At 33.9% G+C, this 15,353-nt stretch overlaps 1 protein-coding gene across 1 annotated transcript; it reads left to right on the top strand.

Annotated features, from left to right (window-relative positions):
• Window positions 1-275: 275 nt before the first annotated feature.
• LOC141689163 (uncharacterized) lies at window positions 276-14,474 on the top strand. The gene is made up of 4 exons (XM_074493354.1): window positions 276-452; window positions 705-723; window positions 1,928-2,172; window positions 12,837-14,474. Exons 1-4 carry the CDS (start codon window positions 276-278, stop codon window positions 14,472-14,474), a joined length of 2,079 nt encoding a protein of 692 aa, XP_074349455.1.
• The last annotated feature ends 879 nt before the right edge of the window (window positions 14,475-15,353 follow it).

The raw sequence follows: 15,353 nt of genomic DNA on the forward strand, positions 1-15,353 counted from the left end.
ACCCTTCACTCTCAAAACTACTCACTGCCTTTTTTATTCAAACTCCAAAATTCACTCAATTTTTTCATTCAAAATCTATGGTCGTTGTTTGTTCTCTTTCACATGGAGTTTATCGACCAGTCTCTATTCCTGAGTATGGAAGGTTGTATTTCGATCCCTTTCGTCTCAAGGTAGTCTTCAACGGCCAAGATTATCCTTCTTCTGAGATCTCACAATCGATTTTTGATCGACTTAACTCGGATGACACTCAGTCACTTCATCTCTTTTAGATATAGATGTCTGCTTTGAAGAGCTTAGAAGGTTGCGCAATGACACCTCAAGGAAGAACAATGTCGCCTCGTATGGTTGACATTGCAAGAGAATATCATTTCTCTTGCAGGTTTTATGTCACGAATCTTTCATCGGAGGTCGATGAAGAAGTTGGAAGAAGAAAAAAAGCAGAAGAAGTCCGAGTAGTTAGATTGTATTAGGATTTTATGTTCAAAATTCTATGAAATCTTGTACTCAGCTTCTTAATTATTAATAAAAATATTTGTGCCTTCTTTGCTTATTTAAGTGAATAATTGTTTACTAACTTGTGTGTGCTTGAATGCTTTTAACTGTTGATATCTAAATCAGTACTGCATGCTTAACTTCAGATGTTTTTAATAGTCCATGTGAATAAACTAATCTCTGTTTAAGTTCATGTGATCACTTTAGTACAGATTGAGCACACTACAAGAGGTAACTATTGTTAAAGAAGAAATTTATGGAAGGTTTAATCCTTAGTCAATAAGGATTATTATCTTTGAGTGTTACATTCTATTCAAATTCTTTGAAACTTTCTTTTTCCCATCAAGAAAGTTGTTCACACTCATTTCTTAACATTACATATCTTATATCTTAAATTTCTTCTCACAATTGAAATACTTGAATCCGTTTTTCAAATGTTGCCAAAAATCAAGTGACATAATTTTTGAATTGTGCTCACCACTCAGATACAACATTTAGTTGGTTAGAGACTACTTGTTGAGGTAGATCTTAACGATACTAACAGAGACACAGAGGTTTCATCAGTTTTTACTGAAGACTCTGTGATAGCTTTCAATAAACACATTCATGTGTTAGTTCTTTGAAAGAAGGACAAGGTTTGAGATCATGGTACATGAAAGTAACTTGATCAAATCCTCTCCAATTCAAATGGAGTTTCTCATTATTGATGAACAACAACTGTCATAACCACAGTATCAACTGCGAGCTTAATTATGGATTCACAAGGTATAAATAATGTTATTACTTTATCAGCATTTATTCTAAATACTGATTCAGTCTTTTCAGCATTTATTTCTCATGATATAAATCATGTTGGTATGATTACATCTAGACCTTATTTAAGGACGACCGCAGATCACCCTTCTTTAGCCACCTCTTATTTCTGTAGGACAATCTTTCTGAACCTTTTTTCTGTGAGATGTGTAAAAAGATTGAGAGAAAAATAGAATTTAAGAGAGGCAGGATCCTTCCTGGCAAAAGGAGAAGTAGATGAGAGATAGGATTTAGTAATCCTTGTGAGGAAGCTCTGACTCTTAATAGTCATGAGATATGTGGTGTGGGGATTAGTGAGACTATTTTAAAAGAATAGAGAGATTAGGTTTTAATTTCTATATGTTTGCAGGTGCTCAGAGTACTAAAGAAACAAATGTTGAACAACAGTCTGTTGAACATCAAGAAAATTTTGATGTATCAAGGGCTATTAATCTCCTTGCAAGTCTAAGTACTGATACTTTCTTACAGTCCATACATTTTACTATTTCACCACATAAGATAATCCCTGTTTTTGTTGAAAAATAGTCCATTTACTCTACTTTACCATTACCTGAGAAAATCCATGTTGTTGTTGAAGATATAGTAGCATAACAGTCGATGCATAAAGTTTCATCCATTTCAGAATCACCACAGCATGTTACGGGAACTAAGGTTCTGGAAGTTAATCTCGAAGCTCCGATTCATTTATCTACACTACTTGAAGATGTGGAGTTAACTGCTGAAGGTGTGGAAACTTCTGAAGTTACTGGATCATATATTGCACCAATTTCTAATTATATTCTACATGCTGAAGCTGGTGATGAAGTTCAGCAATTAGTACAAAATCCAGTTGCTAATGAAGAATCTAATGATGGTGAAGAAGCTAATGTTTCTAATACTAATATAGATCCTGAGGATGATCTTTTCTTCCCTGAAGATATGCATGTGCATGTGAGACAACAGAAACTGAAAGAGTTAGATGCTAAGAAGAAGCAGGATTATTTTGATAATCTCTGGAATGTTTATTGGAAAGATTATACATATCCTATTTCCAGAACACAAGTTGTTGTACATCTGGAAACACCAGAACAGAAGATTAAAGATCCTGATATGTTGAATCATCTGAAAGCATCAACTTTAGTTGTCAGATCGTTACACACAACTCATGAAGCAACTACTAATCAAATCAATTAGATCAAGGAATCATTGATTGCTTCAAAGCTGACTACTGATCAGAAAATTCAGAAACAAATTGCACCAAAAGTTGCCAGACAAACTACAATTGAAGCCAGTCAAGCTAGATTGGAAGCTAAACAAGTTCAAATGTTTGATCAACTTACAGAAGTACAGAATTCAATGGAGCTAATTCTTTCTCTACTGCTTGGTGATGATGCCAAAAAAGGGGAGAAAATTGTTAAATCTAAATGCAAACAGCTGATATTGACATATACTGATGATGAAAATCCTGATGGAAGTAATAAGGGGAAACAGAAGGAAAGTAAAAGGAGAAGAGGTGAAGAGCTAGTTGAAGTTAGTGGTTCGTCAAAAGCAATCACTAGATTTCAATCTAGACAAGGTGGAGAAATTAAGAGGAATAAAAGAAGAGTAGAAGATTTGACTGTGACTACAAAAATGCAAAAATCTTCACAAGTCATAACTGTTGCTGATGAAGACCAAGGTATTCTGGAGATAAAAGTCGGTGCTGAAGCAAATCAACATCTTCAAACTCTAAAAGTTAAAGGAAGAAAGACAACTTTATTCTACAATGATCCAAATATTCAATTATTTGACTCTAAATCCTGGAGTTGATCTTGAACAGCTAAGGCAAATGGAGGAAGACTTCAAGAATTCTATGAAGACAACAAATGCTGATATTGTTGTTATTTCTCAAGTACTTTATAAAGATGATCCTTCTAACATACCAACCAGAGGTATAGTTATAAGGGAAATTAGTCAGGCAAAAGATTTCAGATCACAAGTTACTGTAACTGCTAACATGAAGCTTAAAGGAAAAGAGAAGATAGGATAGAAGTCAAAGATTTCAAAGTCTAAAGCCAAAGTTGTTGTAAAGAAGAAAACAGTATCTAAGGAAACTAAATCTCAAATACTGATAGATCCAATCTATACAGTAGTTCAAGCTTATGATACTGAAGAAAAGTGTGAAGAAGAAGAAATAAGCCAAGCTCATCAAAGAAGGAAGATTCATGGAGCTTTCTGAGCTGAAGAACTGGAATTAAGCGCTGATATTGTTCAAGTTAAAGAAGCAGTTCAGGAAGAAGAGTAAAGTCTAATATTCACTGAAGCAAGATTGAATATTTATACTTGATTCCTATATTTAGATAGTTTTGACATCATCAATTGGAACTTGTCCATATTTCCAAATGAACAAGTTGGGGGAGATTGTTAGGGGTAATTGATGATATCAAGCAGAAACTATCAGAAGTTCATATCAGAACTTACATCAACGGATGATGATATCGACGGATAAAGATATCGACGGATGATGATGTCAACGGATGGTATAATCAGTATTCGTCACATCAGTTAATCTTCGAGAAGGAAAAGGAAACAGGAACTCAAGGCGGTGAAGGACCTTATGTGGCGCCCTCCAAACCCGGGTCAGAAGTTTGGGGTCCACACACACACTATTTATAACCTGCTAATAACAATAATAAAGATGATAATAATAACATGCAGTGATCCTACTTACCAACTACCACGGACCGTAACAGGTTAAAGTATGCACACAATCCAAACATACTTGCTTATATTACAAACATTCGAATCCCAACTATTCCAACTCAGAACTGAGTATTAAACATTATTACAAACTTTTACAAACTTAGATTATTCCAAAAGAAGCCTACTAGCTCAACTCAATCAACCTGAAGCCCTAGCTCTCGCACTGGACTGGGGATCCTTGGTACCAACCGGTTCATTTTTAACTGGAAAAGAACATAAACAATATCGCATAAATGAGCTAACTAGCTCAGCAAGTCATAATGACAAAACTGAGAATAATGATCATCAGGTGAAAATGTTTATGGTATCAAGTGAACAATAGATTATGATTTAGAATTGGATATTATATTTTTATTTTAAAAACCAAGGTTAGGCTGCTGATCAGTCACGCACTAACCCCGAGCAAAGCACACGGCACTGCTCTAACTACTCGATCCAAGGCACACATTGGCCTAACTTGACCATTATATGGTCTGACCACGAATCTGGTCCACAATTTTATAAAAACTATCTAATTTTAACATAATAACAGAATAAACAGTAATAAGTAATAAACAGAATCATTAACAACATTGGACGTTCAATAATGAAAATGGTTTCAATCTACATAAGGATCAATATGGCATTTTCAAAGCATAGATGCTAAGTAGTGAAAGAATTGGATAGCAAAGGAAATAATGTTTCAAGGTTTCAAGGATTTGGCCTTTCAAAGCATAAGATACAATGGTTTGAGTGTGTAAACAATCTGGTTCAGTGTTTGATATTTAGTTTGTATGTATTTGTGGAGTAGTATCGTATATTTGAGGTTCGTATTTGGGTATACAACAATCAATGGTCTAGAAAGAATCAGGTTTACGGCTCAAGATCAATATCTGGAATCAGGGTTTAGGGTTCAGTGCTTCAAAGCACTTACAATATAAAACAGGACTATCAATCAATACAACATCTTGAGAAAGTTCAGAACATTTGCCTGGTACTAGCTTATTATACTGCACTCGCTTTCAGTCACGGCTGTATTACTCCTCGACTACCTGTTTCCCTTTCCTACGCTTTGCCTCTTCTGCTCACATATCATAAGCATCTATCAATATTCAACTTATACGATTCTGTTCGACACATACTTCTATCTACCCTTCGTTTCACCCCAATCCGATTAACGGATTGAAAGTTACGCAATAAACAAGTAAACATCGAATATATAGACCGACAGTTAACCAACAAGTCACATATATCACATAACACGTCACATAATCAATGATATAACGTTTATAACAAAGTCTCGGGTCATAAACAGGCTTTCGGATGTTTAAAATGATTTTTAAAACATTTTTCGAAATTAAAACGGATCGTTGGATCAATTTTGGAGTAATAAACAGGGTTCGGCTGGCCAATTCTGGCTTCAAAACAATTTTATAATAATTATCGAGCCTTTAAAACAATTTAAAATAATATTTTAAAGCTCGAAACTATTTTTTGAATTTTTAAATCATTTTTAAATAATTAAATCTAATTAAATAATTAATTAATAATTAATTAATAATTAATTAAATCAATTAATTAATTGACAAATTAATTGACAAATTAACCAATTAAAAATTAACTGAAATTAATTAACTAATTAATTCATATTTATTTTTGAATTAAAAATAATTTTTGGAATTAAAATAATAATTTTTGGAATTTTCAGAAATTAAAATCGAATTTTTATAATAAAAATAAATAGGGAAATATGATTTTTGAATATTTTTAAAACAGGAATCCAAAATTTGCAAGTTCTGGAAACCTCAGGGACCTAACTGTTTCGTTTTCAAAACCTCAGGGACTGAAATGCAATTTTGCAAAGTTCACCGTCGAACTTCGCCGGAAAATACCCTGTCTCGCCGGAGAAGGCGATCCAGGTACAGTCACACCACCACAAGCTCCAGAATTAAACAACATATCACCATGAATCTATACATGCAATCAAAACACATCAATAACCCCAGACTTGGCCGGAAATTGGACAAGAACATCGTCGGTTTCCGACGAACATCGCAAATCTTCAAAACATAACTCCCTTCGATTCACTAATCCTACGTTAACGAGCTATATACCAATCGATTGCAAATTTCATAAGGAACACAACCCACTATAAATCAACAGCTAATAACCCCTAAATCAAAAAGCCCCAAATTTCAATTGAAAACATTCATACGGGTTATAAAGCCTAATTTCAAAATTCGAAAATTAAACTCAATTTTGAACATGTTATTAAACTCCAAATTAGACGTATGACATATGAAAATCATCAGGAAAACAAGCTCTACAACATGCAATCATCAAATCATACAAACAATCATCCGAACAGAAATTCATATTTTTAATAAAAATAATTCGAAATTAAATAAAAATATAGAAAAATAACCTTGATTTCTGCAGTAAAACGAAGCTCTGAATCTGATAGTACTCCTCAAATCCTTCGTTTTGGTTACTCAAGCTTTGAAAACAGAGATCAATAACACCTTCGATTTGTGGTTTGATTTTCAGAAGATTATATGAATATAAGGTTTTTCTCTGGAAAATTATATATTTAGCTGACTGCAAATGATTTGGATACGAAATAAAATACGGTAAAAGACTATTTATAATTACGGAAAATTAGTATCCCGTTGGATCATTCCGGATATAAAACGGTACGTTTATTTGTAAAAACTGATTCAAAAGGTATCGGTTTTCGGGATAATTATCCAAATTAGTACAATTTATACTGCGGTCTTGGTCTCAGCGCCTGGTTACACGTACTACGAGGTGATAATTGTGATAGTTTAATAAAAAGCTCCAGTTTACCGAAAATACGAGTTTTATTGATTTACCGAAACGAATATTGTATCGAAAATGTTGCGCCGGGACCCGCGCAGGACAAACCGTACGCCGGATCGAAAAAGTCAAAACATGGAAAATGCTCGGAATATTACAATTAGGTTAGGAAGGAGTTCTCGGAAGAGTTTCGGGTTTTTAAAACGTAACAACGGATGACGTGGGTTGGTTCCCGTTTTTATAAAATAGAGTTTAGATACCCGGAAAAAGATTTTATAAAATTCATATGATTCCTATAAATTCATAAATCAATATAAAAATAATTAGGAAGATATAAAAATTATCTATATTTTATTTTGGACATAAAAAAATTAAAATACTCAATTAATAATATTTTTAAAAATCCAAACACATTTAACACTTAACAAATAATTCACAGAATAGATACGGAACACATATAATAATTATTTATTAGCAAAAATAATTACACGATATATCCCGGATATTACACCTTATCTTAGAAGCATTGTATAGGTTTCCTTGTTGTTGATAGAATAGGATTTCTTATATATTGTGTAGTTGTGATCTATATAAAGCACATATTAGGTTCATGCTATAAGCATTGCGATATTATTATATCTTTCGCATAACCTAGCAGCTCTCAAAGATATTTGTTCATCCTTTTAAGAGAGTACGTTTGTAGTAAGTTTTTATCAGTTAATATAAAAATTATTGATTATGTTGAAGCTTTGTTGAATTGATTGTATTAATTGTACTCACCCCCCTACAGTTGATTAAGGGCCTAACATGCAGATCCAGGACACACAATCACATGGATGCTAGAGCAAATTTTGCGAGCTCTGTCCAACAACCATACGCACCATGAATTATTGACTCTAGAGCTTCGCATCATGTAACAGCTGATGCGCATAAATTTTCTGAAGTTCATAATTACGAGGGCCCTGATAAAATTAGCATGGGAAATGGTAAAACTATTCCCATTACTCATACTAGTATTTCTAATTTACAATCTCCTCATTGCATTTTTAAGTTGTCCAATACTTTATGCACTCCTGCTATACAACGAAATCTTATTTCCGTCTCTGAATTTTGTCAAGATACTCAGTTGATTTTTTTCCTGAAAAATTCTTTGTCAAGGATCCGAATACAGGAAAACCTCTGGTATGCGGCCGGAATAAATATGGACTCTATGAATGGCCTTCTTCTACCCATGTCCCTTCTCCAAAGGCAAATATTGCTCCTCGGGCACCTCTTCATCTGTGTCATCGCCGTTTAAGACATCTCAATCTTAGGTCTCTCAAATTATTTCTCAATAATTCATGTTGTCATTTTGTTCGTCAAAGAAGTTTGATTTTTATAATTCTTGTTCAAGTAATAAAAATCACAGATTATCATTTTTTCCTACGTCCCTCAAAAGTATTCATCCATTACAAATTATATATAGTGATGTTTGGGGGCCATCACTTGTATTATCTGTTGATAAAAGTAGGTATTATGTTATTTTTGTAGATCATCACACTAAATATTTCTTGCTATATACACCAAAAAAATAAAAGTGATGTTCAAACAGTTTTTCCATAATTCTGGACATTAGTGGAAAGGTTTTTCAATCATAAAATAAAATCACTATACACCAACGGAGGAGGTGAGTTTGAAAGTTTAATGTCTTACTTGGCCTCTCAGGGCATTGAACTTTTTAAGTCTCCCCGGTACACACCTCAATGTGTTGCCTTTGCAAAAAGGACGCATCGTCGTATTATTGAAACTGCCTGTACTTTACTAGATCAAGCTCACCTTCCTTCGGTGTTCGGTTCATTTGTGTGTCGTCAAGCAACCTATCTCATCAATAGACTACCCACTTAGACAATTGGAAATGAGTCTCCATATCAATGTCTTTTTGCACAACCCCCTAATTACGATAATATTCATGTATTTAGGGAGAGAAAAAGGAATGATTTGAGAAAGCAGTAGCCGGCTCGGGGGTCGGAAAGGGTAGGTAAGTATAGAGAGTTAGACGGCTCGTGAAGAGAGAAACCATTTGCCCCATCTATTAACTTAGATGAGGAGTCTCGTCTTGAGCACGAAACCTGCTCTGAGTAGTCTTTGCGAGTTATATTTGTGTTACCCGTGGCTTGAACAGTGTGCTAGTTCAAAGTTACAACCTCGATAGACGCCATGTGTATATCTCGGATTTTCAACACAGTATTATGCTCATTTATGTTTTGATCCAGTCACCTCGAAGATATACACCTCTCATAATGTTCTTTTTTATGAAAATACATTTCCATATATAAAAATGTTTGCCTCTTATCAGTCTTGTTCTCAAAACATAGAGTGGGTACCTGTTGCTGACACAGATTCCACATTTTTATCCACATCGTCACTCTCGTCCTCTGATTTGTCAGATATTCTTCCTCCCATACCAGTAGAATCCCTCAATACATAGCCCGCGGAGTCTCCATTAATTCCGGATGCGTCTTCAGATGGCTCAGTATTTATGTTACAATCAGATTTTGAGTCTCCTATTTAAGGTATACAATATGCCTCAACGTCTTCGGATACAAGAGAAAATAATCAACACACGCCTTCTATTGGACTGTCACCTGATATAAACATCAATGAGATATTAGAACCACATGTAACCTCCCCACCAGGTCCTTCCAGAATGACTACAAGGTCTCAGAATCAAATATACAAACCAAACAAGTTTTATGATTTTGTGGCTGACGCACATGTACCATTCACTCCTCCTTCAATCAAACAAGCACAAATATATCCTCATTGACGTAGTGCTATGAAAGACGAACATGATGCATTGATTTGCAACAAGACATGGACCTTGGTAACCCCAGATAAGGCCAAAAATATTATGGATTGTAAATGGGTTTTTAAAATTAAGTACAAACTCGATGGTTCAATCGATAGGTACAAAGTACGTCTTATGACTAGAGGATTTACACAACATCCAGGTATTGATTTTCACTTTACTTTCAGTCCGGTGATAAAGGCAACCACTGTTAGGCTTGTACTTGCAATTCCAGTTAAGAATCAGTGGCCTATACACCAGCTAAATGTAAATAATGTCTTTTTACAAGGCAGCCTTGTAGAAGAAGTATTCATGCGGCAGCCACCGGATTTTTTTGATAGTAAATTACCTACATATATATGTAAACTTCATAAAGGTATTTATGGTCTTCGGCAAGGTTCACAAATTTGGTACAACGAGTTGAAATCATTTTTGCTGCAATTGGGTTTTTTGAAATCTTATTATGATTCTTCTCTCTTTATCTTGCATAAAGGTGACATCATAGTTTATATACTAGTGTATGTGGTTGATATTGTTATTACAGGGAGCGTCTCTTCTGTCATTCAACACTATATCGAGTTTTATCCTCAAAGTTTTTTTTGAAAGATTTGGGATCTCTTAATTATTTTCTTGGTGTTGAGATTTTTCGTCATAACAAAGGTCTCATTTTGTCCCAAACAAAGTACATCCATGATCTACTATGGGAAATAATTATGCATGAAAGCAATGGTGTTATCACTCACATGAGTGACTCTTTGGCGCTCACAATTAGTTGATGTCACACATGTATTATCAGCTAATCAGGACGTTGATGCTTTGACGAAACCTCCGCCAAAGGCTACCTTTCAGCGCCATGTTTCCAAGCTCGCCTTCATTGACACGACGCCGATCTTGAGGGGGCATAACAAGTGATATACTGATTAGTTGGTTAACCTTATCAACTATAGGATAAGTATCATTGTAAAGTGATAAGAGTTACAATTATCTTTACTTCTAGATTATAGGATATCTGTTGTATTTCTTTGTTATATACCCGCTTGTACTTCACTTCGGGAATACAAGAGGAATAAATATTTTAATACAAGAGGAATAATTATTTTTATGCAGTAGTTTTGTTAAGGATCAAGTGTATGATGGTGTTCGTTTATTGTGATTATGTCTATATCGTACATGATTGACAACAAACAAAGCCCCTCTTTTTTTATCACAACGGATGATTATATTGAACCATGAAATTTCTTGTGTATGTTGTTTGGCTGAATTTGCAATCTCGTGGTTGCTACTTTAAATGCGAGAAATAGTATTTGAAAAACATGATGGGAGTTTGGTCTTCGGATACTACTCATATTTTATATGACCAATGTGTCGTTATTTTAAATTGTTTGATCAAAGGCATGAGGTTTTTTATGTATTTATTATATATGTTGTTGTATAATTTGGAACTAGCTCTATAGCCCGTGCGAGGCACGGGCATGATCTAATATAAACTATTATAAATTTTGTATACATGCTTGTGAAATGAAATATATTTCTTGTTACGAGAAGTTATTTTATATATGTATAGTCTTTGTTGTAAGGATGAGCTTTTTCGACATGTGTATTTATAGGCAAAACGAGACACACACAATTTCAAAACTCACATGTTCAAGAAATATGTACATATTATATAATTGAAAAATATGGTATGGTGTGAATGTGAGATGCACTTTTTTTCAATATTGTATAAAATAATTAATAGATGATTTTTGTAAAATATGTACTTCAAATTGTTTAAATTTTGTTAAATTTCATAATTGTTCTTGTATAATATTGAAATTCATTATTTGACAAAATCATGTTATTCGATTACGAAAAAATTGAGTTCATTTGTGTTAGTTACTCAATTTCTTATATCTTATATGTATGTTTGTATGTGTATATGTATTGTATGTATGCATGTATATATATGTATGTATGTATGTATATATGTATGTATTTGAATGTTAAATGTGGGAAATTAAATTATACGATAATTAATTTGACACAAGTACATGTGTATTTTAAACTTATAAGACAAGTGTTATACGTATCTAAATAGGAATACGATATTTATTTTTTTGTTCGAATTTAAGTTTTTTTACTGTAAATAAAATAATTATAATGTGACATACGACATTAAATGCGATAATAATAGATATATAAAATTATAATAATATTAGAATTTTAGTCTATACCTATAAAATACATATGTAATTATAAGTATAAGTTCTTATTATATAATAATGGAGTAGTAATAAATATATAAAATTATTAGTAAATAATGAGCTAGATGTAATTAATATATGTAATTATATTTGATATCTATTAGTACGTATTTATGAGGGGTAACTAAGTAATTTGAAATAAATAAATTGTCTCGATAAACCCCCTAGTTGTTCTATTATATATATAATAGATTGCTAGCAATCGCGGATCAACATGCCGCTGCCTTGATTTATAATAAACTTTAATCATAAAGCATCATGATTTATGGTGCCTAATCATGTTTCATAACTAATCTCTAAACATATACTTGATGAACAAAAGTTGGATAAGAATGAAGGAGTGGTTATATTGGCTTTGTCGTTCAAGTAATTTACCAGAGAACCAGGGCATGTTACACAGTTTGTTCTTAGACATCTGGAAGATTGCTCTCAGTTATATTTGATATTTGTATAATGATGTATATGATAACTTAATAATTTATAGTTTGGCTTTGTTTGGCAAAAAATCTATTTTTAATTGATTATATTCGACTAAGATGTTATGTTTATGTAGTTGAAATTAACTCCTTAAGCACGGGCAAGTTCTTAATATACAAAATTTGCAGGTGTCGAGGTTAGAGTGTAAATGTCTAATAATGTTGCTACTCACCAAGTTGAACCAGAAAAGAGCAATCATATATTGTTATTGCAAATACAATACAGAAAGCAATCTAATTATACACACGGGATTATAAAAGTGAGGATGATAGAGAGGGCATGAAGCTACCTGAGAGCTCAGGATCAAAATAACAAGGATTGACTTTTAGAGGGCTAGTAAACATATTCAGCAATGGCAAAGTAAACCAATATCCAGGGCTGGGAAAACAGTGTTGATTAGAAATGTTGCTCAGGCAATCCCTTCCTACACTATGTCCTGTTTTCTGCTTCCAAGAACGTTATGTCAGGAGTTGGAGAGACTTTTCAATAATTTCTGGTGGAGATCTAGTTCAGCAGGAAATAGAGGTATTAATTGGCATTCGTGGAATAATATGAGTCTGCCAAAAAGCAAGGGTGGACTTGGTTTTCGAAATCTCTATGGGTTCAACATTGCTTTACTTGGGAAACATTGCTGGAATTTCATGACCAATCCTGATTCGTTGGTGTCTCGATTGTATAGAGCAAGATACTTCCCTAACTTTCATTTTCTTCAGGCAGTAAGAGGTAATGATGCGAGTTTTATTTGGAATGGTATATGGACGGCAAAAGAAGAATTACGAAGGGGGTTCAGGTGGGTGTTAGGGGATGGAGAAAGTATAGTGGCTGTTAGAGATCCATGGCTTAGGGGGAAGGAAACTTTCTGTGTTGAAAGTAGTCATAGGTATGAAGGCAGGAATGAGTTGGTGTCTGAGTTTATTATTCCTAATTCGAGGCAGTGGAATATCAGTTATGTGCAAGAACATTTTGTTGAAGAGGACGCTAGAGCAATTTTAGCTATCACTATACCTCAACAGGTCAGGCATGATAGAGTTGTTTGGGCTGCATCATCTAATGGAGTTTATACGGCCAGGGCAGGCTATCGTTGGTGGTATGATCAGATGTTTGGTACTTCGTCTATTCCTCAAATTAATGGCTGGAAAAGAATTTGGAGGCTGCAGATTCCTCATAAAATGAAGATTTTCATTTGGAGATTTTGTCGTAACAGTGTGCCAGTGCGTAGAAGATTGAATGCTAAAGGTGTCACACTTCCTATAACTTGTCCAATGTGTCTACACGACATAGAGCACTTATTACATGTCTTCTTTCAATGTAATTTTGCTAGACAGTGTTGGGATCATGTTAATCTGAGTTATGACATGAGGGCTGTAGAGTTTGCTCCATATTGGTTGCTCAGTAAGGTAAATGATGCATCTTCGGAGGAGGTAGTTAAAGTGTGTACTGTGTTATGGGGGATTTGGTACTGGAGAAACAAGAAGGTCTGGGAAGATAAATCTTTCATTCCAGCATTAGCTATGGATGGAAGTTTCAGTACAGTTTCTGAGTGGCAAAAAGCAAGGCGAAAGAAACCAGGTGCTATACAGAAGGATGACCAGGGTCAAGTGAACAAAGAATGCAGGTGGTCACCACCAGAGGAGGGTGTGCTGAAATTGAATGTAGACGCGTCTGTTTTTGCGGGTGCAGAAACATTCTCAATTGGTATGGTGCTAAGAGATCACTTGGGCAGTTTTTTAGCAGGTAAGAATCTAAGGTTATTTGCCTCAGTTTCAGTAGTAGAGGCAGAGGTTGTAGGGGTTCGAGAGGCGTTGTCTTGGATTAAGGACATGCATCTGCAAAGTAAGCGAGTTATGATTGAGACAGACTCGTTACTTACAGTACAGGCCATCAAAAGTAAGGAGCAGAATTACCTTGAGGTTGAAGCTGTTATTGATGACTGCAAGCTGCAACTTCAACACTTAATGGAAGCCACAATTCACTTTATTCGGAAACAAGCTAACAGGGTAGCTCATGAGATTGCTAGGATTCCTTGTTTAGCTAATTGCCAAAATTTGTTTACGTCTCCTCCTACATGTTTGTTGGAGACTTTCTTGTTTGATATTCGAAAGTAATGAAAATCTGTTTTTGTTTCAAAAAAAAAAAAAGGATTGACTTTTAGCGCTTAAACGAAATAATATAAGAGAGTTGGTGTTCAGAAACCCACGATTAGGTTATGGACCAGATCTTCAAAGAATAAGCCCAAGTATTATAGGTTGGGTTAACTTAGTCTTGGGAATTTAGTAGTATAGATTTGAGTTTTTTTGGCTAGGAATACAGAGTTGAGGTGAAATTGCTTTTATTATTTCAATTCTGTTTTAAAAAGACAAAATTATTATTAAAGTGTTTAAAAAAGTTTACACAAGGGTATGAGATAGGGTATGAGATAGGCAAGAGTTACACTGCAATTACTCGTTGAATGATAAACCCTATTTTACAAAAAAAAATATTCTTCTCAACCTGCGATAATAACATTTTAACATTTCAATTCCTAATTTTCTGTATCCATTTTGCCTTGGTCAGATTTCTTTTCTTTGACCTATTTTACAAAAAAAAAATATTCTTCTTAACCTGCGATAATAACATTTTAACATTTCAATTTCTAATTTTCTATATCCATTTTGCCTTGGTCAAATTTCTTTTCTTTGATCCAAGGGAACAAAATAGAATTTGTATTGTCCATGTAGGCTAAGTAAACAGTCGAAATTAAGTCTAGTTAATGAATTAAGATATTAGCAATTGTTCGATAATTTTGTCGGACAAAATTTATTGTCTGAACTCGAGTTCGATAATACTCGTACTGAACACAAATTGTTGGCGAACATATCGAACATAATCGAACACGAACCGTTCGTGAACATTATATGTAATTTTTAAAAAAATATTTTTAAATATTATTTTTTAAGTAAAAAATTGTATCCAACTATTAATTAAATATTTTTTTCACCAATAAA

This window comes from Apium graveolens, chromosome 2 (assembly GCF_009905375.1).
Source record: "Apium graveolens cultivar Ventura chromosome 2, ASM990537v1, whole genome shotgun sequence".
In the NCBI taxonomy this organism is placed as follows: Eukaryota; Viridiplantae; Streptophyta; class Magnoliopsida; order Apiales; family Apiaceae; genus Apium; species Apium graveolens.